Raw genomic sequence first — 27,459 nt, 5'->3', positions numbered from 1 at the left:
GTAGATACGCTGGAGGGGAGGGATAGGATACAGAAGGACCTAGACAAATTGGAGGATTGGGCCAAAAGAAATCTAATGAGGTTCAATAAGGATAAATGCAGGGTCCTGCACTTAGGATGGAAGAATCCAATGCACCGTTACAGACTAGGGACCGAATGGCTCGGCAGCAGTTCTGCGGAAAAGGACCTAGGGGTGACAGTGGACGAGAAGCTGGATATGAGTCAGCAGTGTGCCCTTGTTGCCAAGAAGGCCAATGGCATTTTGGGTTGTATAAGTAGGGGCATAGCGAGCAGATCGAGGGATGTGATCGTTCCCCTCTATTCGACACTGGTGAGGCCTCATCTGGAGTACTGTGTCCAGTTTTGGGCCCCACACTACAGGAAGGATGTGGATAAATTGGAAAGAGTACAACGAAGGGCAACGAAAATGATTAGGGGTCTAGAGCACATGACTTATGAGGAGAGGCTGAGGGAGCTGGGATTGTTTAGTCTGCAGAAGAGAAGAATGAGGGGGGATTTGATAGCTGCTTTCAACTACCTGAAAGGGGGTTTCAAAGAGGATGGCTCTAGACTGTTCTCAATGGTAGCAGATGACAGAACGAGGAGTAATGGTCTCAAGTTGCAATGGGGGAGGTTTAGATTGGATATTAGGAAAAACTTTTTCACTAAGAGGGTGGTGAAACACTGGAATGCGTTACCTAGGGAGGTGGTAGAATCTCCTTCCTTAGAGGTTTTTAAGGTCAGGCTTGACAAAGCCCTAGCTGGGATGATTTAACTGGGACTTGGTCCTGCTTTGAGCAGGGGGTTGGACTAGATGACCTTCTGGGGTCCCTTCCAACCCTGATATTCTATGATTCTATGATTCTATGAAGGAGTGCTCTGTGTAAGCTCAAAACTTGTCTCTCTCACCAACAGAAATTGGTCCAGTAAAAGATATTTCCTTATCCACCTTTTCTTTCTAATAACCTGGAACCAACACAACTACAATACTGAATTTCATTCTTGTAATTTATTGGCAGGACTTTGTAGTTAATATTCTGACTTTGATCCGAAATTCAGTTATTAATGTCAGTATCATTAAGTTTCTCCCCACAAGTGGCTGACTTCCAGGTCAACAGTTAAACATGGCCTGGGAGGATCTTGAGTTGGGGGAAAAAAGCAAATCTTCTTTGGGGGTCAGAAGGACTTGCACTACCCCAATCCTTGACTATCCATGTTAGCTCATGGAGCTTTATATTTACAGCCTCTAATTAAATATATACATAAAAACCCCTACACCCTTCCATGGTCTTCTGCAAAACATCTGCCTCATCTACTGTCGTGCACCCAAGTCTTGTCACATTAAGAGTCAATTGCAATTCCCAGGGCAGGGCTACCAAAAGTGACTTTAAAGTCCTTATTCAGACCTGGTAGTTTATGGGATTTGTGAGCAATTTTTTCATGGGCTTTTTCCAGTATTAATATATGGGTTGGCATTGCACCAAACTCAGCAGTAGGAACTCTGGGACTAGTGCAAGGACAACTAGATAGGAGAAGGTATGAGCTACTGTAACCCACACACCACCTGGATATTGTGCTCTGTCCCTTCTAGTGGCACCAAGACCACTTAGAGATTAATGAGTCTGCTCTACAGCTTTAGCTAAGGGCTAGATGGCTCCAGAGGTCCCGGGTTTGATCCCACCCACCAATGACTGGGGTCTGTCGGCATTATACTACCCCAATACTACCTTTTGGTTTTCTAAAAGCCAATTGGGGGGACTGAAGCCTGTGAGGATCCATTTGGGAACTTTGCAGCAGTGGGTGATTTCACTGCCTATGATCTGGGATATGATGTGACAGAACCCACCCCCCAGATTCCCTCATGGTCTGGCAGTGGGATTTTTAGAATTAGGTAACTGGCTAGTGCTGGTGTTAGAATGCAAAACATTTATAACTTCAGCTGATTCTTTCTGGCATTAAGGAATGGCCTATACTCAGCATTAGCATTAGAAGAGGCATTTTTATATAATTTCCTAACGATTTCAGAAAATATTTTGTGCCTTATAAGATTATGAAGTGGTTCCCCACTTAGATTTTGATGTCTACACCCCAGTGAAATGGATGCAGTAGGGGATTTCCCAGCTGCTAGAGAAGAGTTGCTGCAAGGCTGAACTAACAGGAGCAGCACAGCGGACTACATTGTGAGAGTTGTACCTCTGCAACAGAAAAAGGAGTCGGGGGAGGGGGGGGTTAAAAAGAAACCTTAATATACAGAATATTGCCACCACACCCAAAAGTAGCAGGGTTCAAAATTTCCCCTCAGTTTACTTGTCTGCAATGTTAAGGGAGCTCATGGGGACAATTTGGCTGCACGTTTTAATGAGATATTTACAATCATTAAAGCTGTCCCCACAGCGATCTGAGAGGAGCAGACGCTGTGCCTCTCATGCTGCATGGAAGAATATTTAATGGGGATTTGACGAATTCTGCTAAAACCCTGAGCATAGTCCAGAAGCAATTTTCAATTCAGTGCTTCTTTATTTTCACATTATCTCCCACCCTCAAGCCTAGCAGTGCACACACTGCTTGTTACAGATTGTGTCCGGAGCAGCTTTTATTTGTATTGCGATAGTGCCAAGGATCACAGTCCTAGTCCAGGCCCCATTGTATTAGCTGCTGTGCAAACATAGGAAAAGCTGTCTGTGCCCCAAAGACCTTACAGTTCACACTGCAGCTATCTGTGATCTGACCCTCTTTTTTTTTAATCCATTGGCAGGGTTTCTTTTTTTAAACAATGAACAGAGAATGGAAATTTTCAGCCCAAAAGATAAATGTCCTAGAAAGTTGTGAGCTTGTGAAAACAGGGAATGGAACTGATGGAAATTTATGTGCAGCCTGCAGGATAGAATTCACTGCTGGTAACTTTCGAGTGTTTAATATTTTTAGAACTGCTCTCAGAGCTGTATTTTTATTGGGCTATGCTGACTTGCAGCGGTCAAATTAATCACAGTTGGAAGCTTGATTTTTAGTCTAATAAATAGAGCACATTTGTCATGTTACTGAAGGCAGGTCCTATCTTGGAAAGAAATCCAGCTGACTGCAGAAATATTCCATTGCAATAGTAAGGAAGTACCCTTCAGAGCAGAATTCTATCAGCAGACAAGAGCTGTATAACTACACACTCTAAGTCTAGCCTCAAGCCTGCCACATGTCAGTCCAATGACGAGAAGTCTTACCCTCATAATGCTAGGAAGCCTGTCCTAAAGGCAAAACTATACTCAAACACCAGGGCCATGTACTAGAGATATAAGAGTAATAGTGGAAATCTGTCTTTGAAGGTACATAAGGAGCAACATGCCTTTTAACATCACTGCTCTGAATTTAAATGTTGCAATTCCTTCTGATCTCTCTCCATTGAGAATCCTATATCTGTAAGGTGGAAGGATTCTTCCTTACAGACACAGATATGCTGCTCCAGTAAAGATTACTAGTCTTTACTGCTGTGAAGTGTAGATTCTCTGTCATTGATGTTATTGAGGGTCTCTTACAGTAGCTCTGAAAATTTCATCTTTAAAACTGAATAGCTGTATTCCCTGTAGACCTCAGAAGTAAGGGTCAAGAGTTCTGAGTTATATCCCCAATGCTGCTATGGATTTGCTGTACTTACCAATTCGGGCCAGTAATTTAACCACTCTGCGGGTCACTTTCCCCAGCTGCAGAATGGGGATTATATAACACTTACCTGCTGGTATCTCCTAGGAGTGTTTTGAGGTCTGTTTGGCACTTCGATGAGAGGCATTTTATAAGAGCAAATACTACATAAAAGCACTTTGCTCCAAAGCAAACGGTGTAAACTAAATGGTTATCAAAAAGGTACCTCAAATATAGCAAATTTAGAGATGACTGGCATGTCTTGGCAGCCTGAACTCTGCGTTGTCCTCTGGGATATATGCTTTTGTCAAGGTTCCTTCCCCACTCTGAACTCTAGGGTACAGATGTGAGGACCTGCATGAAAGATCCCCTAAGCTTATTCTTACCATCTTAAGTTAAAAACTTCCCCAAGGTACAAACTTTGCCTTGTCCTTGAACAGCATGCTGCCACCACCAAGCATTTTAAACAAAGAACAGGGAAAGAGACCCTTGGAGATATCTTCTCCCAAAATATCCCCCGAAGCCCTACATCCCCTTTCCTGGGGAAGGCTTGATAATAATCCTCACCAATTTGTACAGGTGAACACAGACCCAACCCTTGCATCTTAAGAACAATGAAAAATCAATCAGGTTCTTAAAAGAAGAATTTTAATTAAAGAAAAGGTAAAAGAATCACCTCTGTAGAATCAGGATGGTAAATACCTTACAGGGTAATCAGATTCAAAACATAGAGAATCCCTCTAGGTAAAACCTTAAGTTACAAAAAGACTCAAACACAGGAATATACATTCCTTCCAGCACCGTTTATTTTACAAGCCATTAAACAAAAGAAAATCTAATGCATTTTCTCACTAGATTACTTACTAACTTTACAGGAGTTGTAAGGCTGCATTCCTGATCTGTTCCCGGCAAAAGCATCACACAGACAAAGCAAACCCTTTGTTCCCCCCCTCCAGATTTGAAAGAATCTTGGCCATTTTGGGTCAGGTGTCAGCAGGGTTATCTTAGCTTCTTAATCCTTTACAGGTGAAAGGATTTTGCCTCTGGCCAGGAGGGATTTTATAGCACTGTATACAGAAAGGTGGTTACCCTTCCCTTTATATTTATGACAGCTTTTGAAAGCTAACCTCAGGCCAGGGGCATCATTTTCAGGGAGGAGATCCCATCCCACATTCTCAGAATTGAATTTTGATCTGTCCTCTCAGCAGTACTAAATATAAAATAAATGAGCCAGGTTCTGATCTCACTTTAATGGAAGCAGGGAATAAAAAAAAATTAATGAAATCATAACTGGGCCCACTCCAAGGCTCAGTGTTGCAATGCTACCCCAGCACATATCCCAGGAGGGAGAGAGGGTGTAATAGGGAAACTGCAGCCCAAAATGCAAGGCACAAGGGAAAGTCCCCATAACAACTTCTCAGACCTAAGTACTTGGGATGAAATCCTGGCTCCATTGAAGTCAGAGGGAATTGTGCAGTGTGGGCCATTTGGGTAGAGAAATGTCTGGTGTACACACCACTGAAAATAGGAACAAAACAAAGCACAGCTCTGCTCTGCATTGAAATCCAAGATGATTCAGCATATGCTTAGCTGAACATAGATGGGATTAGACACACACTTAAAGATAAACCCATGCCCAAGAGTTCTATTGAATTAGGGCTACTTGCAGTCCCATCTTGGAATTGAAATCAACCATCAGAGTTAGAGGCAGTGCTGCATCTGTCTGAAGTAATGTCTGCAGGGAATTTACTACATAACAGCAATAAATCAATGACCATGAACAATAGGCACCATCTGAAGGAGCAGCTAGGAAAAGCGATGCATGCTCTTTCTTTCTCAAAATACTCTTGCCTTGTGTTGTCCCCTCAGGAGATCTTGTTCCTAAAAATAAATTGACTTTACAGGGGATGGACATGCTACAGCAACATTATTTCATAGCAATAATTTAACAAGTAAACTTTCCAACAACTGGTTGGAGAACCATACTCAGAGAGTAGTTATCAGTGGTTCACAGTTAAGCTGGAAGGCTACATTCAGTGGGATCCCACGGGGATCTGTCCTGGGACCAGTTCCCTTCAATATCTTCATAAATTATTTAGATAATGGCATAGAGAATATACTTATAAAGTTTGAAGATGATACAAGTTTGGAGGTGTTGTAAGCAATTTGGAGGACCGGATTAGAATTCAAAATGGTCTTGACAAAGTGGAGAAATGGTCTGAATTAAATAGGATGAAATTCAATAAGGACAAATGGAAAGAACTCTGCTTAGGAAGGAAATAATCAGTTGCACACATACAAAATGTGAAATGACTGCCTAGGAAGAGATACTGCAGAAAAGGATCTGGGGATTATAGTGGATCACACACAAAATAAGAGTCAACAATGTAATACTTTGCAAAAAAAAAAGTGAACACCATTCTGGAATGTATTTTCAGGAATGTTGTAAGCAAGACACTGTACTCCACGCTGATTAGGCCTCAACTGGAGTATTGTGTCCCTTTCTGGGTGCCACATTTCAGGAAAGATGTGGACAAATTGGAGAAAGTATAGAGAAGAGCAACAAAAATGATTAAAGGTCTAGAAAACATGACCTATGAGGGAAGATTGAAAAAAACTGGGTTTGTTTAGTCTGGATAAAAGAAAACTGAGAGGGGACATGATAGCAGTCTTCAAGTACATAAAAGGTTGTTGTAAAGAGCAGGGTGATAAATTGTTCTCCTTAACCACTGAGGACAGAACAGGTCTTAAATTGAAGTCAGGGAGATTTAGATTTGACATTAGGAAAAACTTCCTAATTCTAAAGGTAGTTAAGCACTGGAACAAATTACCTTGGGAAGTTGTGGAATCTCTGTCATTGGATGTTTTTAAGAACAAGTTAGACAAACAGCTGTTGAGGATGGCCTAGATGATACTTAGTCCTGCCTCAGTGCAGGGGACTGGACTAGATGACCTACCAACTTCCCATCCAATCCTACATTTCAATGATCTCTATGATCTCAACACCCTTGTGAATTTCAAGTGTGAAAAAGAATACAGCATCTGACAAAGAGTTACAGCTCCTAAGAGCACTTAAGGATATGTCTACACCGCATTTTGGAGAAAGCCTCCTAGGCCGGTTGATAGACTCACATGAGTATGCTAAAAATAGCTGTGTAGTCAGCACTTTGAAGTTGAAGCTCAGGCTCTGAACCTTTGGGAGGGGGTGGGCTTCAGAGCCCGAGCTGCAACTTCCAAACACCATCTACATAGCTAGTTTTAGAGTGAGTCCCGCTAATCCAAGTCTGCTGACTCGGGCTAGGAGGCTCACTTCAAAATGCTGTGTAGACAAACCCGTAGTTACTGCATAGCGACACTGCCTGGAACACCAAAAACATTAAAACCATGCCATTTTGCTTTTCCTTTTTAAAAGGTCTAGTTACTTTCTTACTTCAATTATAATTGATTCCACTCTGTTTTGATGGAAAATCTTAAGGAAACATATGAAAGCGTACTGTTAAGACTATGGGTGAGCTCTTCACCCCTCTTTGGCCCCTTTATGCCAGGTCAAAGGGCCAGGGTAGCAGAAAGGATCTCTCAAAGCTCCATTAACTGGTTAGAGGAAGATTTGCCCAGAGCAGGCACTGCAGAAGACAACCACAAGACTACCTTTCAAAGGACTCTATCGTAAGCCTTAAAGTCAGGAGCGTGTTGGGGGCCAGGTCACAATATGCAGTGCTGTGGAGACTCCAGGCAGTGCTGCAGCCTAAGATTGGAGAAGAAGTATTATCTGCATGATCCCTAAAGAGGGGCACCAACTTATTTGTGTTCATTGGAGAGGGGTGACATCTATCTATACCTGGAAAAGCATTTGGCATTATCAGTTTGAATAGGAGGAAAACTGCCAAAGTACTCAGGAAGAACATCGTGGATTTCAACCCATGGGGTGGTGTTCAGACTAGGTTTCCACCTTCCCAAAATTTATTAAGAAAAGCTTAGAATACCAGCAGAAGATGGTTTTCAATTTAATTGAATTTATAAAAGTGTTTAATAAAGAAGCTCTCTAGAAGATCCTGAGACTCTGTGAAATTCCAACGAACATGTGTAACCCTTCTACCAGGTGGAGCCAGCAGCTACCAGGGCCAGGTTCAATATCTAGGGATTCTGTTCCATTGATACAACAAGAAACCGGCTCAAGCCCCCACCCAGTAACCTGGGGAAATTACACACCACCCCTGGGTGCCTCTGAGAGGCAATACTTCCCCACTCGCAAGCACAGAGTCTGAGCGTAGAAAATAAACTTTTAATAAGAGGAGGGAATTAACTTGGAGTTAATTTGGGAAAACACCACAAACAGTGTTCATAAACATAAACCATGAGTAAAAGACCCACCCCAAAGTAGGTTGGGCAGTGCCCTTTTCCTCTCAGGTTCTCAAGTCTATCAACCCAAAAGTCCCTTTCACATGCCCGACCCTTCTCTACACCCCACTCACAGTTGCTGTCCTTGGTCAGTGCAGATCCAGAGTTCAGAGGTGCAGCTGCAGAGTTCACCTCCCACCATGGGTGGTGGGTAAAGAGGCATCTTACTCGCTCTGCTGGTCGTTCACTGGCCACCTGCTCACCGTTCCCCTCCACCAGCCACCCAGCTGGCTGCTCATTGCGCCTCTCTTCTGCTGCCGCCCTCTTGGCCACTCGTCACACCTCTCCACCGCCACCCTGCTGGCCGTTCATCACGCCTCTCCGTCACTGCCCTGATGGCTGCTCATCATGCCTCTCCACCACCACCATGCTGGTCACTCATTCGCCAGCTGACTGTCAGTCACCTTCTGCCTCTCTGCTGTGACCTCTGCACATCAGACTCTCAGTGATTTTCAGCTCTTTTGCAGGCTGGGCAGAAACACAGTCCCACCACAACTGGTTTCAGCTCTGATTGAGCAATTAAAATAACAAGAGAGGCTCCTAATGAAGCCTATTTAGCTCTATTCTTTGAACAGTGGGGAAGAACAGGTTACGCCAGTCTAGAGAGGACCCGGGGGAGGGGGTGGATGGGGTTATGCAACCTCCTGACCCTGACACCGGGACTCCTATCCCCACCCCTCTTACTTTCACAGGGCTCTGACATTCGAGCCCCTGCTTAATGAGGTTCTTCCAACTGAGGAGGTCCCCCTGACCCCTCATTTGGGACAGGTTAAACACAGTCCTGCTTTCCTATATTCCTACAATAATTACAACATTGGTAATCATATTTCACTACCCCTGCATTCAGTACTAAGGCCATTTGTACCCAACACCAGCCAAAGTTGATCCTTTGACAGCTGTAAATGATGACTATGTAAACAGAGCAGGAGCAAACTGTATTTACATAAACATACCTGTAGTCTCTTCCCCTCCCAGCTAGCTGTCAGGGAGGCATTCATTCAGACCCTGTTAAATTGGATAAAAGCTTTGTATGATGAGTGTGCCTGCTGTGTCAGGACAGAGAATGGAGTCACAGATTGTTACTGGTGGTGCAAGGCAAGGTTGCATACTCTCCCCACTTCTTTTCTGCATTGTCACAGACTTTGTGATGAGAAGAGCAATGGCTGCTGCCAGATCACTGGTGTTATTTGGGTAAGAGATAAGCTGAAAGACTTCGATTTTGCAGATGATACAGTCATGTTGGATACCAACTTGGATGGAATGAAAAGACTCTGTATGAGCAAAAAAACAGAAGCTGCCAAAATGGGATTTATCTGTACACAGAAGATCAAGATCATGGAGATAGGAGAGAATGCTGTCAACACTGGTTGATATGTGATTGATGAAAAAGAGTAACAAAGAATTAATTACTTCAGACTTCTTGGAAGTACAATATCTGCTAATGGTCAGCTTGCTAAAGAAGTGAAGGAAGAATCAGCAAAGCCAGTGGATTATTTTCCCATTTGTCAAATATCTGGAAGAGTAAGAAGATACATCTACACACCTAAAATGAGATTGTACAATGCTATTATCCTCCAATAAAATTTTACAGCTTGGAAATGTGGCAGATGGTGGAAGTGTACAAGAGGAAGCTGAATTAATTTCAGCAGTGCTTTTTAAGAAGAAACTTCGTCAGCACACTGGGGACTGAATAAACAGACAGAGATAGTTACAGTGGCTCAGCAAGGTCATCAGGCTACCCCATGGCAGAAGGACAAAATGCATCTTAGATTGGCTTCCACCTGGAGGGAAGGGAAGCCAGGCAGGACAAAGAATGACCTATCAAAGGATGATCAAAAAGGAAGTTGTCTCCATTATGGCAACATCTCATGGAGTCAAACATCTTGCTCTGGACAGACAGCAATGGGAAAAATGGGTTGCCTTATGTGCCACTAGGCACAGGAGACTCTAAGTAAGGAGTCTATAGGGCAGCCACAACTCTCACAGCCATAACTCATACAGGCTAAGTTACACCTGGAACCTTTCCAGTCACAGGAGCACCCCAGTATCAGGATGGTGCCCAGGTGGTTTAAAGCCACCATAGACCCCACCCCTTTCCCCTGAGCTGGAAGTTCTTTGCTTTGTCTCTTGGCACAGCAAAGAATCTCCTCCAGTATTTTCAATACAACACATAGCACCCCTCGTAGACCATTTTCCCCCTGAACAAGACTCAAAAGCAGCTAATTGCAGAACTAACTTTTTGAAATTATTTGAGGCTATTTTTTTTCATAACAAAATTCAAACTGCCAGCATGTGTTTCTCTAATAAGCAATCAGAAAAGCTGATTTTCCAGGGAGAAACAAAGATATGATTGATATATAATGAATCAATCTGATGGGATTTTGATAAGATGGCTTACTTTGTGTGTGTTCTTTCATTTGTTTTGTTTTGTTTTATAGTCCTTGGGCTGCGAAATGCTTTTGTAATACAACATGAAAATAGATATCAACAGTGCATCGGAGTCTTCCTTCTACAAGCACAAACAGAGACTGTCAAAGTAAGTCCTGTATTTTAGGAGACTTTTTTAAAATTACATTTATCAAGGGAAAGATCTTTTCTAAAGAGTATTTTACTTTAAGCAATTATATCTGACAGAAATATGACCTGATTTATTCTCTTCCCTAAAACAAATCATTGCACATGTTATAGAGTTTGTAATTACAGTACCCATGTACTGATTTTAAGTGAGGACCTCCAGCAGGTCACATACTAGCTTTTCAAATTCTGACTTTTTAAAGTTCAATTCCTGCATAACAGGAATCAAGAAACTGAGCCATTCCCAAAATCTAAAACTATTTTTATGTAATAATGTTAAGACCATAAAACTTTGACATTTGTCAGTCTAATTACCCCACGCCACACTTTGAAAATGTATTTTATCATTTTTGCATATATATTATTATATACATTTATAAAACGATTGTAATTACATACCAGTGGGTATGGTATGAAAAGGGGTCTGTCTCCAAGAAAGTGAATTTGATTCCAAGAGTATGTAAATTCCCCTTCATCTGCACACCAGCCTGAATTTTGAGTAATAGACGGTTACATTTTATTATTTATTTGCAGCATCTAAATGTGGGCTAGGCGGTTCATGGAATATAACAGATTGGTTCTATACGTTGTATTTCATTCATTAGCACCCGGAAGAATAAAATGAGACTTTCAAATAACACTAATGCTTAAAAATACAGAACATGGTAGACAGAGTGCCCCAGGGCAAGGCAATAAATATACCCTTTCTACTTCTAAGTCACTAGCTCACATCTGAAATAGGTTCTGAAAGTAGTTACAATCTTGATACAATACTTAGCCCTCTAACATTGGCAGTGTTCCAGTTTAGTTCCATCTTCTCCGAGTCCTGCAACATATGTCTGAGCATTAAAATCCTGATATTAAACAGCATCTTCATTATAGGTTAATAATAATGCAACAACACATTGTCTTTCAGTTCCACATTATTTTAAAAGGTAGATCGCATTGGAGAGTATTTTGGGGGCCTACGTGAAATGAGCTGACCCAATTTATGCACTTCACAATCAGCACAATTTTCAACTAGCTCAGCCAAGGGGCCCTGATGTTTACAGCTGGTATTGTGGGTCTCAGAATAAAAACACTGTCTGCGACCCTCTGACAACTTTGTAGATCAGGATCTTGAAGTATCTTCAAAGAAGGCACTTCAAAGAGAGCCAGTACACTGCATGGAGCACCAGAGTGATATGTTCTCATTGACCTGTCCTATTCAGAAAAGGCTACTGCATCCTGAAGCAGCTGAGGACAGCTCTTAGATTTACTGGATTTTGCGGGATGTTCCACATTACAGCTAAATCAGACTCCCTGTGCCGCTGCACAGCGCAGTCAGACAACATTCAGCAGACATATGAGAATGCAAGAGATAAGTTCACGGAAAAGTTGCACAAAGTCACTTTGGCAGAGCTAGGAGTAGAATCCAAGTCTCTCATATGGCAGACTAAGTCTCATTCGCACAGCTATTCTGCCCATCAGAAAGGCTCTGCCCAGTCTATTTGGTTGGCTTTTCTGACCCATACCACGAGATCACACCCTTCCTCCTAGAGCCAGGAATTAAACCCAAGAATCCTGAACCCAACATTTCACTATTGCATAGCACACAGCTGTATCACTGTGATAGGGTGTACAAGGCCCTCTGCTGGAGACTTTGCGATCCTGCCATACCCTGCCTGAAGAAAAGAAGCAGTGAAGGTGAGTCCTCCAGGTCTGCCTAGAGAGACTGCAGGGAAGTGGCCAATCAGAGTGAAGCAGGCACAGTTAAAAAGAGCTGCAGGACTGAGCAGGTCAGTTTCTGGCAGGACCAGAGGAGTAAGGAAGGTGCCCCCTTGTTAGTGCTCAAGTGAGAACCAGAAGACAGGTTCTGGTGGCACTGGCATTCTGTGAGGAAGGAAGGCAGTTGAGCACTTCAGGCCTGAGATAAGGGTGAAGAGGAAGGGGTTATGTGGGAAATGGCTCAAGGAACAGCAGCAACAATGGAGTTAAAGGAAGCAACATGTGATTGCTATTTGTTGGGACCTGGAGTAGTGGGTGGGCCAGGGTCCCCTCCCATTGGTGGAGTGGCCAAAGCCCTGAGAAGGGGACAAGTTTCATGTAGAAGCCCAAGCACAAAGCTGGAATTTAAAGGGCTTTAGGACATGGCTGATGACCCTGTAGAGCACTAACCCTTTGTTGAATTCTGTTACCCCAGGAAGGGGACTGACCTTGAAGGCGTAACCTGGCTGGAGAGCTGGGTTGAGAAGAATTGATCTCTCCAGGGAGAAAGCCCTGTGGGCTCTGTTCCATACCAGGGCAGGGAGGGGCCTAAAGCTAGCCCAGAAGGGCTGAGAACTGAGCCTAGAGACAGGGCTTCAAATACGAACCGGGCACAGGGATAGGCCCTGTTCGACTCCTTTTTTTTTTAATCCTGGAAAGGGTTTATTTGTTCATTTGATTGTGTGTGACCTGACCGGAGGGCTGGGCCACTGAAGACCCACCTAACAGCTGTCAGGGAGTGCTGGTAGCAGAGAGAGTGTGCAGGTTTGCACCTGACAGGAGGTGCTCATGAGAGGTGAGTGTCCCCTGTCACAATCACCCACTTCAAAGTGCATCTCTCACCCTCCTCCCCCCCCCCCGGCTGCTCCACAGACAAGATAACCGTTACTCCCTGAGATCAAAAGTTAGAGGTCTGTACTAGAAATAGTAAAGATCCAGTATTCAAACATTGTTCATGACTTGTATGCGAGTTTCTTAGAGTTGCATATGACTGCAGTTGTTTTTCTATTTTTAAAACAGGTTTATTTAATTCATCCAGTGAAAGAACCTCCTTAAAAACAGATTAAAAATCTTTTAACTATAGAACCTATCAATCATTGTGTAGTATGCAATAAAACACAGTTTGGCTTCTTGCCACACATTTTGATTGCTTATGTCAAACACTGGTTGGATTGAAGATTGAGAGGTATGGCTGGGTTGGTTTTTGGTTTTTTTTGTGTCCCCCCCCCCCCCCCCCCGTTCTCTTCCCTGTATATGGTGCTACTCTGTCTGACTCTGGAGATGATGAATGCAGACATCATGGCTAGATCTGTAGCCAATAGGACACAGGAGCTCAGCTATTAGCCTCCTGGCCATCCAGGTGGGAAGAGACATTTCTGAGTATTACTTTTCATTTGGTGTCCTGGAGCAGTGAGGAGTCCATTAGGTCCCTGAGACTCTCATCGTCTGCACCAGCAGGCACAGATGCTCTCCGTTATGGATCTTCAGAGCACTGCTCTCCCATCGACATAGTGTTGTCCACACCAGCACTTTAGTCAGTGTAACTTGGGTCAGTCCACGGTGATTTTTTTTTCACACCCGAGTGACATAAGTTTTACCAACACAAGTGCTAGGATAGTCATAGAGTAACAGTATTAACAAGGAAGACTCTCTGTTGCCCATGGGTAAGAAGACACCATCTACAAATATGATCAGTGTCATCTCTGCACTACAGCGCAGTTAGAAGCCCAGCTGGGAATATTACACCCTGGCTTCTCAAACATGTTTTCTATGGGAAAGCTAGAGACTGCATGGTAATTGAACTGAACTTGGATTGTGCTTCAATTTTGTTCTGCCCTTGATCTGCTTGATATTGTTACCTATGCTCCATTCTTTGCACATATAGGCTAGTCAACAGTGGAAAGTACCTATTTTTGGATCATAGAAAAGTTATTTGTGTTACTAAACAAAACCCTGGCCCTGATTCTCCACTGTGTGAATACTTGAGTGAATGGTCTTGGAATAAATTAGGATAGCAAGGGGTCTACTCTGGCATAAGGTCTGTACCAGACCTCAGTCCAATGAAGGATCATGAGTTTTGAAGCTCCATGACTTACCCATGTTCCTCCTCCAATGATGGGGGTGAGGAGATGGGTGGTGCAGGAGGCGGCAGAGTTTCCCTATCCATAGAGATTTTGGTTGTTTTAAGGCCATTTTGCACCACTTATGCAGCGTAATATGCCCTGAGCCAGACTGGAGAATCTGGATTCCAGGTTTATGGAACAACTTATGGACATAAATCAACCTTCTCTTCTAGAAGTAAGCTATGAGAAGGTGCCCCATCAAACATTGTACAATGTATTTTTATAGATTCAAGACTCTAAAAGTTTAGGTATCTTAGCTATTAAAACTTTTTTAGGACCTCAGGGTTTATCAAGCATTATTTTTCCTCTTACAGAAAACATGGATGTCAGAGATAGAAACTGCAGTCTCCGATTATGCCAACGGACATGAAACTCAGAAAAACTCCTTTTTCTGTTTGCCAGCTGAATCCTTTGAAATTTAATTTTGTAAATACAAAATTGACAGATCCAGGTTTAAGCCAGTCTATATAGTGATAACAAAATTATTTTAACAATCCTTGTTAGTTTCTGATAACAATGGCCCTATGACCTGACTGGTTGGAGGCTGGACATGGTGCATCTTGTCCAAAGTGGAACTAGAAACAAAACAGACACAGTGGAATAATGACAGGTTTCAGAGTAGCAGCCGTGTTAGTCTGTATTCGCAAAAAGAAAAGGAGAAATGCATCCGATGAAGTGAGCTGTAGCTCACGAAAGCTTATGCTCTAATAAATTTGTTAGTCTCTAAGGTGCCACAAGTACTCCTTTTCTTCTTACAGTGGAATAGTGAGCTCAGTGGAACAACTGAATCACTCTTGGGTGCCCTCTAGCTTCTCTCAGAGGAAGGCTCTGGCCACAGGGGTTTGCTGCCTTGCTGCTGCTGTTTCACTGAGCAGGAGAGGGAAAATTATTTTGGAAAATGTGTGTCCAGGGAGGAAAGGTATGGATGATTATTTTCGGAGTTCACTCGCTGTCCTAATACATTCAAATGCATTGGGGCTTTATGGACTCTTTTGAGAAAGATCCTCATTTGTGGTTGGGTAACAAAACATGGGCTTCCTTACCGAATACCTAATCCATCACTAAAAATAAAAAATTACTTGTGCTAATATTGTACTTATAAGGGGAATTTTCAAAGGCACAAATGGTTTTCAATGGCAGTTGGGTGCCTCACTGCCCTTTGTACCTTTGAAAATCTACCCCTTACATCTCACATTGACTGAGTGAACTGATAATTTTCCAGTACACATAATCAGAATGAAATCACATTGCACAAAAGGTCTTTTTCCTAAAGAAGGAATAAATGTCAAGGCATCTCACTTTGGCTAAATTGGTCAACAGACCTCACATGCGTGGTATTCCTAACGATAATGTATTGTTCTAGAGTTGTCAGAGCTCTGTCTTCAATATTGTACCTCAATCAGTGATTAGACTTTGGTATTTGGATGGCTACTGCTTACCTTTCTTAGACAGCTCAATTTCACTTCAGATTTCACTTTGAATTAAGATAGTTCAGTGTGACTTAATATTTCAGTGGTCAAACCAAGCATTCAGGATATAACCAACATATCTACATGGTACACAGGATCAGTTTCTTAAGATAAATTATAAGGAGGCAAAGTACCTACAGGATTTACATTCAAACAGCTGCAGAATGTAAAAGTATATTTTAGATTTACTCAGCACCAGATTACGGGACTCAGTGTAAGCATGAGGAAGGATTACAGGATCATACTGAAGATTAGAGCCCCATGTTTTCTGTTTCACAAATATGAAATAACACCAAATAAAACAAAATAAAATGCCACTCACTCAAATTTGGCCCTATCACCCCTCTGACATAATGATGGAGAGGCAGCTGGGCCAAATGTGAGTGGCACTGAAACCAGAAACACCTGACTGCAACACCTGGAGCAGAAATCTAGGACCAGCCTCACAGGACAGGAGACACCACTGGGGGTGAGGGCAGGGTGGCCTTGATCTGCAAACCGTGCCCCCAGGGCCATGGGGGGAGAATGGATAAAACAAGAAGTTTCCAAAAAATAAAATGAAAAATTATACATCACATAAGAAGAAATTCATAGGGCTCTACTGATGGCTCTGTAGACTATGTATACAATGCTGATTATGAGTGTGTAGAAGAATTTGAATATTCAATCTCAGGATATAAAATTTTCAGTAGAAACCATCAGTTTTAGTGCTGTCTTCACTATGGTGTTAACTCAGACTCTTACTGGGGTGTTACCCCTACCCTAGCTGCTGTCCACAAACAAAACTCTCTTACACAGTGTGGTGCTGGCTCTACACCCAGGCTAGCTGGCCTGTCCTGAGTTACATGCTGAAGTCCAAGTGCTGCTTACACCTGTGCTGGTAACTCATCCACTTTCCAATGAGGACTCAGACTCCATCACTTGAGTGCTGATAGTCCTCCAGTATCTCCCCCCTCCCTAACCCCCTGTGCCCAGAAGGACAAACAAGTTCTCCCACAATTCACAGGAAACAATCAGAGCTGCTCAGCTTAATGCAGCACTAAGAACCATGGGATATGACCCCAGAAGTCCTAGCACCTCACATGGGTTTGTGCAGCACCAGTGAGGAGACAGTAATTTAGGTATGGCTTTGCAATGTGGCTGCTTATACCTGAACTGGGATAACCTTGGTGCTTAGACCTGAGTGCCAATCATTCAGGTTAACACTGCAGTGAAGACAGACCTACAAAAGGGTGTTCAGGTGCAAAGTAAAAGATGCTTGTTAGACTAGGAAGCAGACTTTGAGCCTCCCTCATTCATGCCAGAGCAATACAGACTACACTGGACATAATATAAAGGTAACACTGTCAATGACAGAAGGGACTGACAGCTACACACTACTTGGCCAATGTCCAAAATACACAACAGCCACCTCAAGTAACTGAGTGTGGAGACAGATTTTGAGATAGAGGGGAAAAGCAAATCATTCTGAATGAAATTGGTGAATGCTGAAATTGAGTAAATTATTGCTCTTATCACCTCCTTGCAATAGTGAAAAGTTTCTTGGCAATTCCTTGAGGAGCAAGAAGCTGGAAAGCCAAGAGTGCTCTCTAGTTTTTTGCTTCCTGACAATCAGTTTCTAAACTCATACAACCCACAGTTCAAAATAATGTTGTTTAAGATAGGACAAGATAAGTGTGAAAATTACAAAACTGCTCTATTAGAAAGATCTAATTTTATTATCATTCCTTTAACAGATTAGAAAACAAAAGTAACATTTCAACAAGCATCTGTCCATCATACTTTACACAGAATTAGTTGATGCATGGTATTATTTTCTTGTCCACAACTTTAGTCACCACCCAATTGCAGAGTTTAGGAATTGCAGTGCATACTGGACTAAACTCTTTCACAATGTAAGGCACAACTACATGATCACAATTAGTAAACACAACACTGAAAGTAAGACTTAAAAATCAAATTGATGAAAAAATGTTCATGCAAAGTCTATCTACACATACATAAGTTTTGTAGTATGCCCATTATGAGTGTATGATCCAGTTTAAAAGAAGTGCAGTGTTCCGTAGGTAAAACTGCATCATAAGGCAAACGTAACATATTATCTCTAAATAGTGGGTTAAAAACATAAAGCTTTTTTTCAATTCTATTTTATACAATTACACAGAAAATTAGTCAATTTTATGCCCAATATTCACATCTGCAATGATAATAAACCATTAAAATTCAGAAAAGAGACAAACAAAACAATATAATTTGTAGCACTCGTCCATTAAAGAAATCTATTCATGAAGTTCATATCTAGAGTATTGTGAAAAAAGGCTAAATTAAGAGTGGATTAATTAGTGGATGATGCTATGACAAAGCTCCCTATACAACTGTTGTAACCCAACAAACCATAACTATGAAAGTTTGTGGTAGTGATTTATTTTCCCTCCAACAGCTAGAGTTGTAGGATTAAAACTACAAAGGTAAAAAAGAACGACTGAGTCTACAATAATTAGAAATTAGTGGATAATGTTTAAGCATACACTAAAAGACTAAATTTTTTTTTGGTGACAGACAACTTGCAAATTTGGCAGTCTCTATAACTGTTACATAACACTACAGTGAGGAACCCCTATTAAACTGGACTACTTGGTTGAATTACACACTGAGAGGTAGTTTAAATAAAATCATATATGGCATCGAATGGTGGGCTGGATTTTTTTTTTTATTTTATTTTATTTTCTTACAAAAGTGACAAATCCTATACAAGCAGCATTTTGGACACATTTCTATAAAAAGTTCCGGTATTCACTAACCCAGTGAGACAGTCTTGTAATATCCCTTTGGTGCCAGGAGTTGGGATTTAACAAGGTGATACAACAAAGTACTTTGCAATAGAGCCAACAGCAGGAGCTCTGGACCGGCCAGCACTGGCCTGTTGACATATAAACAATGAACATACTCTCCACAAGCCACTCTCTTCACCCCTGTAACCCCCCACCCCAAAAGGCATGCAAAAAAAGATTGGGATTTTATTTTTAAATTTTTTGGGGGGGAGGAAACTTCACCAAATTTTTTGCTTCTAAAACAACACTCTTCTGAGAGGCTTAACATCAGAGTTTTTTCCCATTAATATCTTCAAATGTACTCTATGTAATCCAGTGAAAAGATACTCATGAACCTGCTGTATGATGAGTGCATAGTATTATATGGTATGCTGTGGACAAAGGCAGAAATGGTTAATGTTACCTACTAGCAAATCTCTGTGTTTTCTTAAAATCTTAATGTAAAGTGATGTGTTATGTTTTCTCTCTCTAAAAATGCAAATTGCTTTATTTAGAGCCCCCCGGGGGGGGAGGGAATTGACAAATAAAGGTACATGTTTCTCTACAAGAATTTTACTTTTCTGTTATTACTATTTCTGAAAAGCAAACCATTTAGTGACTTCTGCTGTAACTGTGTGTATGTGTTAGTTTCAAACTTACCCTATAACCTAATGTGAGTACAAGCAATTTCCTACTTGAGGAATGAAAATTGATTGGCATGATTTTTTTAAATATGTAAAATTCATATCTCATTTTAAATCTTAAGATACAGCTTTATAAACACAGCCGTGCTTTTTAAAGACCATGTCCATTCCTTTGTTATGTGCGTCCTTGGGTTATGCTCCCCTAGGGTGCAGAGAAGTTATGAGTGCAACTCCCCTTAACAACAAAGGGGAGTTATATAATTCAAGGAGAAATCCAGCTAAAAATATCTCCCACTGTGGATTGATTACTACATGTATGCATTCAAAATTGCCATTCCATTTATTGTATATTATATTCAGTTATGCTAGAAAGAAAAAAGTGCATAGTGCAAGTGACAATGCTATTTCCTACTCCTCCAGAGGTTTTTGGAGGTTGCAATGAATTAATTCATCAGTTCTCAACCTCTTCCAATCATAGTGTCATTACAGAGCTTTCACTCGTCACTCTAGACAATTTTTATTTTCCTTCTGGTCTTAAGCTCCAGCATTTTCCTTTCTATCTCCAGGTATTTGTCATAAATTTCAAATGTTGTAAGAAGCATGTATTCCCATATTGCATTTAAGTTACATTAACAAACTAGAAAGTACTTGAGTTTCTTGGGGTCCCTACTGCGCTCTGGAGAATATTCTGCTTTTAGGGGTCACTTCTTTTATGTCAAGCAACAGGTTGGCAAATGGCAATCAATTGTTTTTGGCAATAATCTGCAAAAAGCTACTTCACATTTTTTTCCCCAAAAATCTTTTCCTGCTTCACTAAGAAAAGATTTTCCAGTGAGATGATCTCAATAGTCTAAGTCATTCAAAGAGTGACAAAATTATTCCCCCTAATGAGCACCTGGTACTCCAGGATCCATTACACCTGGATCAGTCCGCATCTTCCAAGAACTGGGTTTTGGCAGGAGGATTGTCTTTTAAAAAACAAAAACAAAACCAAAAAAAACCCCACACATCTTTCTCTCTTTAGCATCACATACCAGTACCAGCAGGGGGAGCCACTTAGAAAAGTGACTAAATCTCTAACTCTAACAGGTGCTTCCTCCAGGTCTTTCTATCTCCAGGTTGGAGCTTTTTTCCATTATAATTTTTTATTTTTCTCTTTCTCCTTGGTGCCCCTAGTAGATGAAGGATCTTTGGACAACAGGAATCTGCAGGAAACCAGCACTGGAGGAGAAAACAGCAACGTAGCAGCTAAGATCAAAGGAGCTCCGGCTCAGACCAGCTACACACTACTGTATTGCCTTCCACCTGTACAGAAATGTGGCACACAGCTTTAGCTGTTTGGTGCAGAAATGCAGCAACAGAAGCTGTCTCAGCAGGATCTCCAAGCCAGTGGTCCTAGGCTACTCAGAACTCCAAGCCAAGGTGAAACATAGCAGCAAGGGCTGATTCCAACAGCAGAAATGTGGCAGGCAAACCTTAATTTATGTGGGGCAGAAATTCATCAGAAGGACCTGGTATTTGAAAGCAACAAGTCAGAGGTCCTTGGCCATTTTTCTGTTCTGACTGGGTTGAAATATGGTGTCAAGGAGGATCTCCAGCCAGTTAGTCAGAGGGTTAGGAAAATCCCATGGGGCAGGACCTCTCACTCCTTTCAGACTGCTTTGGCCCAGTTGTTCCAGAAAAGGTCTTAGCCAGTTCTTCTTGTGCTTGGCATCCTGCAGCCCTTCCCCATCAATGGTTCTGTCAGCCCCCTCTCTCTGTGGGCAGTTCTGACTCCTACAGTTAAAAAACTACAGTTAAAAAAAATCCCCACTCCAATGGCTCAGATTCACCATACTTATTACCAGTCACCACTACAGCAGGGCAGCCTGAGGGTTCTGAGCACTGACTATATTCCACCTTTCAGCTCCTTCACATGTGGTTTATGTAGCATGGCCTCTCTCCGCTAACCTACCAGTGCCAGTAGACCTTCTCTTTCCTGTCTGGCCTCCTTTAGATCAGTGGGTTTTACCTCACCTGCCTTTGTACTACACCAGCCAATTGTTTTTCTTACCAATGACAGCTGGAATCTACAGGCAGAGGTGCAATTAAATTTTTCTCCTTCCACTTCCCTTCGTGCGTACCATATTGTATATATATCTTCCTACTGTATTTTCCACTGCATGCATCCGATGAAGTGGGTTTTAGCCCACGAAAGCTTGTGCCCTAATAAATTTGTTAGTCTCTAAAGTGCCACAAGTACTCCTTGGTTTTTTTGCTGATACAGACTAACATGGCTACCACTCTGAAACCTGTCTATTATTTCTGAGGTTGTTAATTCATGTCTTTGATAAGATGGCATGAATTAAGGTGGCTAATCTTTCATAATATTTATTCATTAGAACTTACAGTCTTTTTACCTTGGGCAGTTAGCAGGGGAGCTAGAGAGGCAATTGGTCTGGAAAATGACAAGGAATAACCCAGTTGCAATGGATCATAGAGCAGCAGGAGCCCACTTCAGAGAAGGAAAAATTACAGGTACATACATTTCACTTTTTCTGCCTACACAACGAAGAGAGGTATGTATATGCATCGCTTTTTAAACTCCCCCAGCACAAGTAGGGAGACAAAATATGACAGTAACGGAGTCTAAAATCATATCCTCACTTCTTAATTAAGTCTGACTGTTTTGTATATAACTAAAACAGCAGCAGTTTCAACCACCATTCTGAGCAGACCAAATCATGAAACTATTGTACCAAGAAAGACCCAGGATTAAGAAAAATGCAAACACCACAGGTTCAGGAGAAGCAGTGGAAAGACCAAGTCAGTTAGGGATAGAATAATCCCAACCTCTTCCAGTTAATGTGGGGGACAAGAAGAAGAAATCATATAAAATGCTGGAGTCTCTGAATATAGGTCATTAGTAGGAAACCTAGCACAGGACAGTTGGGTGTTCCTCAAAGACCACCAAGGCCCTTTAAGGGCTTCTATGGTTAGTACGGAAAGAAAAAGAATAGAACTGAGGATAATTTTTTTATATGTCCACAGACATAACATAAAAAGTTATATTCTATTCAACAAATCTATTAATCAATATGGGAAAGCTTTGTGCAACATTTCTAGAACAGAAGCCAAACTTGCAGTCCTGTTTCTAGCTTCACAGAATCATAGAATATCAGGGTTGGAAGGGACCTCAGGAGGTCATCTAGTCCAACCCCCTGCTCAAGCAGAACCAATCCCCAACTAAATCAAGCTTGTCTGTACAAATGCTAGTACCTTACAGTACATGTAAAAGTACTCCAATATCCAAATGCTGTAGTTGGGCAGTGATTTAGGCACTGATATTGCAATAAGCTCTATGTGGCCAGACTGCTGTGTTCACACAGAGCCCCATGCAGGTCAGCGGGGTTCCATGTGGGTACAGGTGTTTGCCACTATTGCAGGATTGGAGCCTTAGAGAGAAAAATTCAAGAGCAAGAGAGGAGAAAAACTCCTAAAGAAAGTACTAGGGGATTTAAAAGTATGGTAGTTATGCAATCAAATGCAACAATTAAAATGTAATTATGCCACTGAAACAGCAATATTTGATACACAAAATCCTTGCAAATATTTGCAACTTACTGTTTTGAAAGAAACAAAAACTGCAATATCACATACACGTTTCTTTTGAACACAAAAATTAAAGATTAAAAAAATACATTGTTGCTTCTCTGTTTAAACTTTATTTACAAATAACTGGATGTTCCTAACTTAGACATAAAAGCTCTTTCCTGGGTAAATGGCAATAAGCTGAGGATGATCTGAGCCTGTCTCACAAAAAATACAATAGTTTTACTTAGTATTAATAAAACATTTTAAAATATACTAAATTTTGCAAGTGTTACAATCATTGTTCAAACTGAATAGTAGTCTGAGTGCTGTACGAAGTGCATCAACAGAAATTCTAATTCTAGCGTATCGTTAAGTGCCATTTGAGATAATCAGTTATCCTTGTAAGTCGTTAAAACAAGTATCACAGACACGGACAGGCTTCTTAGAAGAAGGAGTTAAGGCATTCTTTGCGGAGCACTCAGCACAAAAGATATTTCCACAGTGTCTACAGTGATGCTGTGAAAGATGAAAACAACAAATACTGAATTGTCAAATACTGTATAGTGGGCACAGCACATGAAAAGAAATTATTACATAAAGTATCAGATCAATTACATTTTTTAATTTCAAATGTGCATTTAAATTATTAACACTGGGGGCTAAGTGGCACTTTGGATTTATATACAACTCCATCTCTAAAGAGCATAAGGGTAACATTTTCAGAAATGTTTAAGTAGCTTAGGAGCCTAAGTCTCATTGACTTTTAAGGACTCGTAGGCTCCTAAATTACTTTTAATGGGATTTAACAGTTACTTGAAAGTTTTACCCTCAATCTTTTTTAGGTCCATGATATGCATGTTTCATGGACTTAATCAAATCCCTTCAAATGGCTGAAACCACCCTATAATTCAATACAATTAGCAGTTGTGATAGACTATATCCTATAATATATTGAACAAATTTTATAGAATTAAGATAACTCAGTGAAGCTTAAGTTAAATCTTACTGAATTAGTTTAACACCCGTGGGGACGCTGTATTAAAAATGCAATTGTGTATCTGTTGTTGTGGAATGGTATGCACTTTCTGTAGTAGGGAGTGGGGGGATGTTAATGAACTTTCTCCATTATCAGTCTTTGAAGCCATCCTTCTAGATGAAATGCATATACTAGTTCAAATTGGATTCTCCAGGGATCAACAGAAAATACTTTTGGACAAAAGCCTGGGTTTTAATCTGGCTCAGGGCCTTCTTCCAACAGACAGGACCCCTGGTCCACAGAGGGCCCCAAACCTTGGAAAGACTTTGCCTTCTGAGACCTCTTAAGACTATGTGCTTCTTCTGTCCTGAAGCTCTGATGAACTTGTAACCACAAGGATGCCCTTAAAATGGGATATTAAATGACTGCACTTGCCAGAGCCCATGTGAAAGCTGGGATGAATTCTGGCTAACTTATTAGCATGCATGTAGGTTCTTTTATTGTTTTTAGTATGTTTTCTCTGTAATGTTTTTACCTTAAGAATAAAGTGGATTTGATTACAAAGAACTGTGTGGTAACTTATATGTGTAGCAATGACACTGTTATCTGTGTCTGAAAAGACAGATGTGTGGTGTCCTAGGGTATCTATCTGTTCTGTGATGACACTGTGAAGGCAAGGAACTGTCCAGCCTGAGAATGCCCCGGTCAGAAGGGAAAGAGACTCCTGTCTCCACCCAAGAAAAGCAACACCTGGGAAGCTGAAAACCAAGAGTGGGTGCCCTTGCTGAACCAGTGAGCAGCAACACAGGTGCAGTTTCCCTAAACTGTGACTCAGGAAACACCAAAGGACTGCAAATGATAGGAGGGGAAGTAGGACAGGATTACACTGACAGAGCTGTGTGTGAATCTTGTATTTCTCAGTGCTTAAAAAGTACTTCAAAGTCAAAATAAAAGACTAAAGTCATGCCTGATGTAAACGAGAATCATTATTGATTTCAACAGAATTACACTCATTTACATCAGGCCTGAATTTAAATTTACAGAAATAAGCCATACTGATGTAAGTACCTTTATATTGCTAAAACCTGTGTTCACACAAGGGAGTTGTACCACTTCAACTATATCTAATTCTACACAGATATCGTTAAAGCATCACAAAACACCTGTGTGTAGACAAAGCCTTGAGCAGTTAATTTATAACATCTGAAACAATACAACCCATCTATGTTTCTGAGCTGTACTGAGGTTTAGGAGTACCTTTTAAAGATGCTCTTTAACTTTGCTTCAACTCCAAAACAGTTCAGAAAGAAAAAAGTTCTAGAGAATCCCCACAAAGGCACACATACCCTTCTGACTGTCACTGAGAAGCCTTTCCCACAGGCCATACAGTTCTGTACCTCATTGTCTTCTGCCCATTTCCTGTTTAGGGCTTGTGTGTGTTTGATCTAGGTGAATAAAAGAAATACAGACTTTTTAAAATGCAAGTCCATTTCTTACTAATCTTCTCTACTACATCACACATGCTGTACGCATCAAGATAAAACACTGAGGATTAGCCATGGCGATTCAGCAGTTACAATGCAAGCTCACAGTTATTTAAATAAAAAAGAACTTTCTGAAGTCCAAACTATGGGCTGAATTCTGAACTTGCATGAAAGCTCCCATTGATATCAACTGCCTCCTGAGTTGCACTGGGCCTCATTTTAACACATCTAGAGTGACAAGTCAAAATAGTTTTCATCACTATATATTGGTATTGACATGCTTAGTCACCGCAATGTGATTTATACCTGTAGCGACTGGTTTTCTCGGCCTAGCTCTTGCATTGCTGCAGTTGTATTGTCCAGCTTTTTTTTCAGTTCCAGGAGTTTGGCTTGAAGCTTTTCAATTTCTCCCTCACTTTTAATACACCTGAAGATGAATAGCAAGTAGTAAATTAAACGTATACAAAGCAATTCCTATCCTATTGGGCAAAATGTCACCACTGAAAGGTTTGGCCATGTATCCACAACAAATAAATGTATGACCATAATTAACCATTGTATTTCTTTGCTGGGAAATTGATGTAGTATTTTAACAATTAAGCTAAGATCACATCTGAGCCTCACTCTCAGAGGGAGTACCAAATGAGGGACAGCGGGGCCCAGGTTTCAGAGGGGGTCAAGACTGGAGCATGCTGCTCTGAACAAGTGCAGAACAGGACAGTCTCATTAAGCAGCAGCAGCAGCAGTTCTGGCAGGCCACTTTGTAGCAAATCAAACAGAAAGGAGGTGAGGGAAAAAAAATGAAGGTTTCTTGCCTGTAACCAAGGTTCTTCAAGATGGACCGTACATATTCACATTCTTGGGATGTACACCAACTGGTGCTTTTGAACAGTACAGTCTTCGACGAGCAGTGTCTATCTGAATGTTCACACATCCCCTCCATGTTCTCCCCTCAGCGTCTGAGCATGTTCTGAAGGCAGGGCTATAAAGGGGGGCATGGCAGCAGTCACTGGCTCAGTTTCTTTCACTGCTAATGCAGAGCCCGAATAGTTAGGACTTTGCAGGAGAGGGGAAGGGGGGCAGGGAGTATGAATATATAAAGTCCATCTTAAAGAACCTTGCTTATGGGCAATTAACCTTCATTTCTTCTTTGAGTGTCCTCTGCACACTCCCACTGTTGGGACAGTTTAGTCAGTAGTATATAGGGATTTCAGATCAGGGATCAGCAACCTTTGGCATGCAGCCCGTCAGGGAAATTCGCTGGCAGGCCAGGACCGTTTGTTTACCTGCAGCGTCCGCAGGTTCGGCTGATCACAGCTTCTGCTGGCTGTGGTTCACAATTCCAGGCCAATACAGGCTGCAGGAAGTGGCGCAAGCCGAAGGATGTGCTGGACGCCACTTCCTGCAGGCCCCATTGGCCTTGAATGGCCAGTGGGAGCTGTGATCGGCCGAACCTGCGGACGCTGCAGGTAAACAAGCCATCCCGGCCCGCCAGCAGATTTCCCTGATGGGCCGCATGCCAAAGGTTGCCGATCCCTGAGTTAAAGAATGTGGGTCTGGTCCTGCCCTCAAACAAAACAAACAGCATTTGGTGTTGAACTTTGTGGTAAACAGATCTATATTTGGAGTAACCCAAAGAGCAAAAAAGACTCACCTTTGTAACTGTTGTTCTTCAAGATGTGTTCCTCATATCCATTCCAATTAGATGTGCGTGCTGCGTGCACCATCGTCAGAGAATTTTCACCTAGCAACACACGGTGAGTCGGCTGTGGAGCCCCCTGGAGTGGCACCTTCATGGCACTAGATATATACCCCAGCCGACCCAGCGCCCCCTCAGTTCCTTCTTGCCAGCTACTCCGACAGAGGGGAAGGAGGGAGGGTTTAGAATGGATATGAGCAACACATCTCAAAAAACAACAGTTACAAAGGTGAGTAACCGTCTTTTCTTCTTCGAGTGCTTGCTCATATTGATTCCAATTAGGTGACTCCCAAGCCTTACCTAGGCGGTGGGGTCGGAGTGAGATATTGCTGAG

General features: G+C 41.7%; 2 protein-coding genes across 2 annotated transcripts in view; one reads left to right on the top strand and one right to left on the bottom strand.

The window, feature by feature from the left end:
• PLEKHG7 (pleckstrin homology and RhoGEF domain containing G7) overlaps nt 1–15,021 on the top strand; it is a 60,857-nt gene extending 45,836 nt beyond the window's left edge. Inside the window, exons 15-16 of the mRNA XM_038408933.1 lie at nt 10,466–10,563; nt 14,785–15,021. Coding sequence (XP_038264861.1) covers nt 10,466–10,563; nt 14,785–14,892 — 206 coding nt within the window. The 3' untranslated portion in view covers nt 14,893–15,021. The remainder of the gene's footprint in view (nt 1–10,465; nt 10,564–14,784) is intronic.
• Nucleotides 15,022–23,070: 8,049 nt separating this feature from the next.
• EEA1 (early endosome antigen 1) overlaps nt 23,071–27,459 on the bottom strand; it is a 140,665-nt gene continuing 136,276 nt past the window's right edge. Inside the window, 3 exon segments of the mRNA XM_038401122.2 lie at nt 23,071–23,482; nt 25,289–25,387; nt 25,733–25,853. Of these exon segments, the coding sequence (XP_038257050.2) occupies nt 23,360–23,482; nt 25,289–25,387; nt 25,733–25,853 (343 nt within the window). The 3' untranslated portion in view covers nt 23,071–23,359.

This window comes from Dermochelys coriacea, chromosome 1 (assembly GCF_009764565.3).
Source record: "Dermochelys coriacea isolate rDerCor1 chromosome 1, rDerCor1.pri.v4, whole genome shotgun sequence".
NCBI lineage: Eukaryota > Metazoa > Chordata > Testudines > Dermochelyidae > Dermochelys > Dermochelys coriacea.
This window is presented reverse-complemented; position numbering and strand designations above follow the sequence as displayed.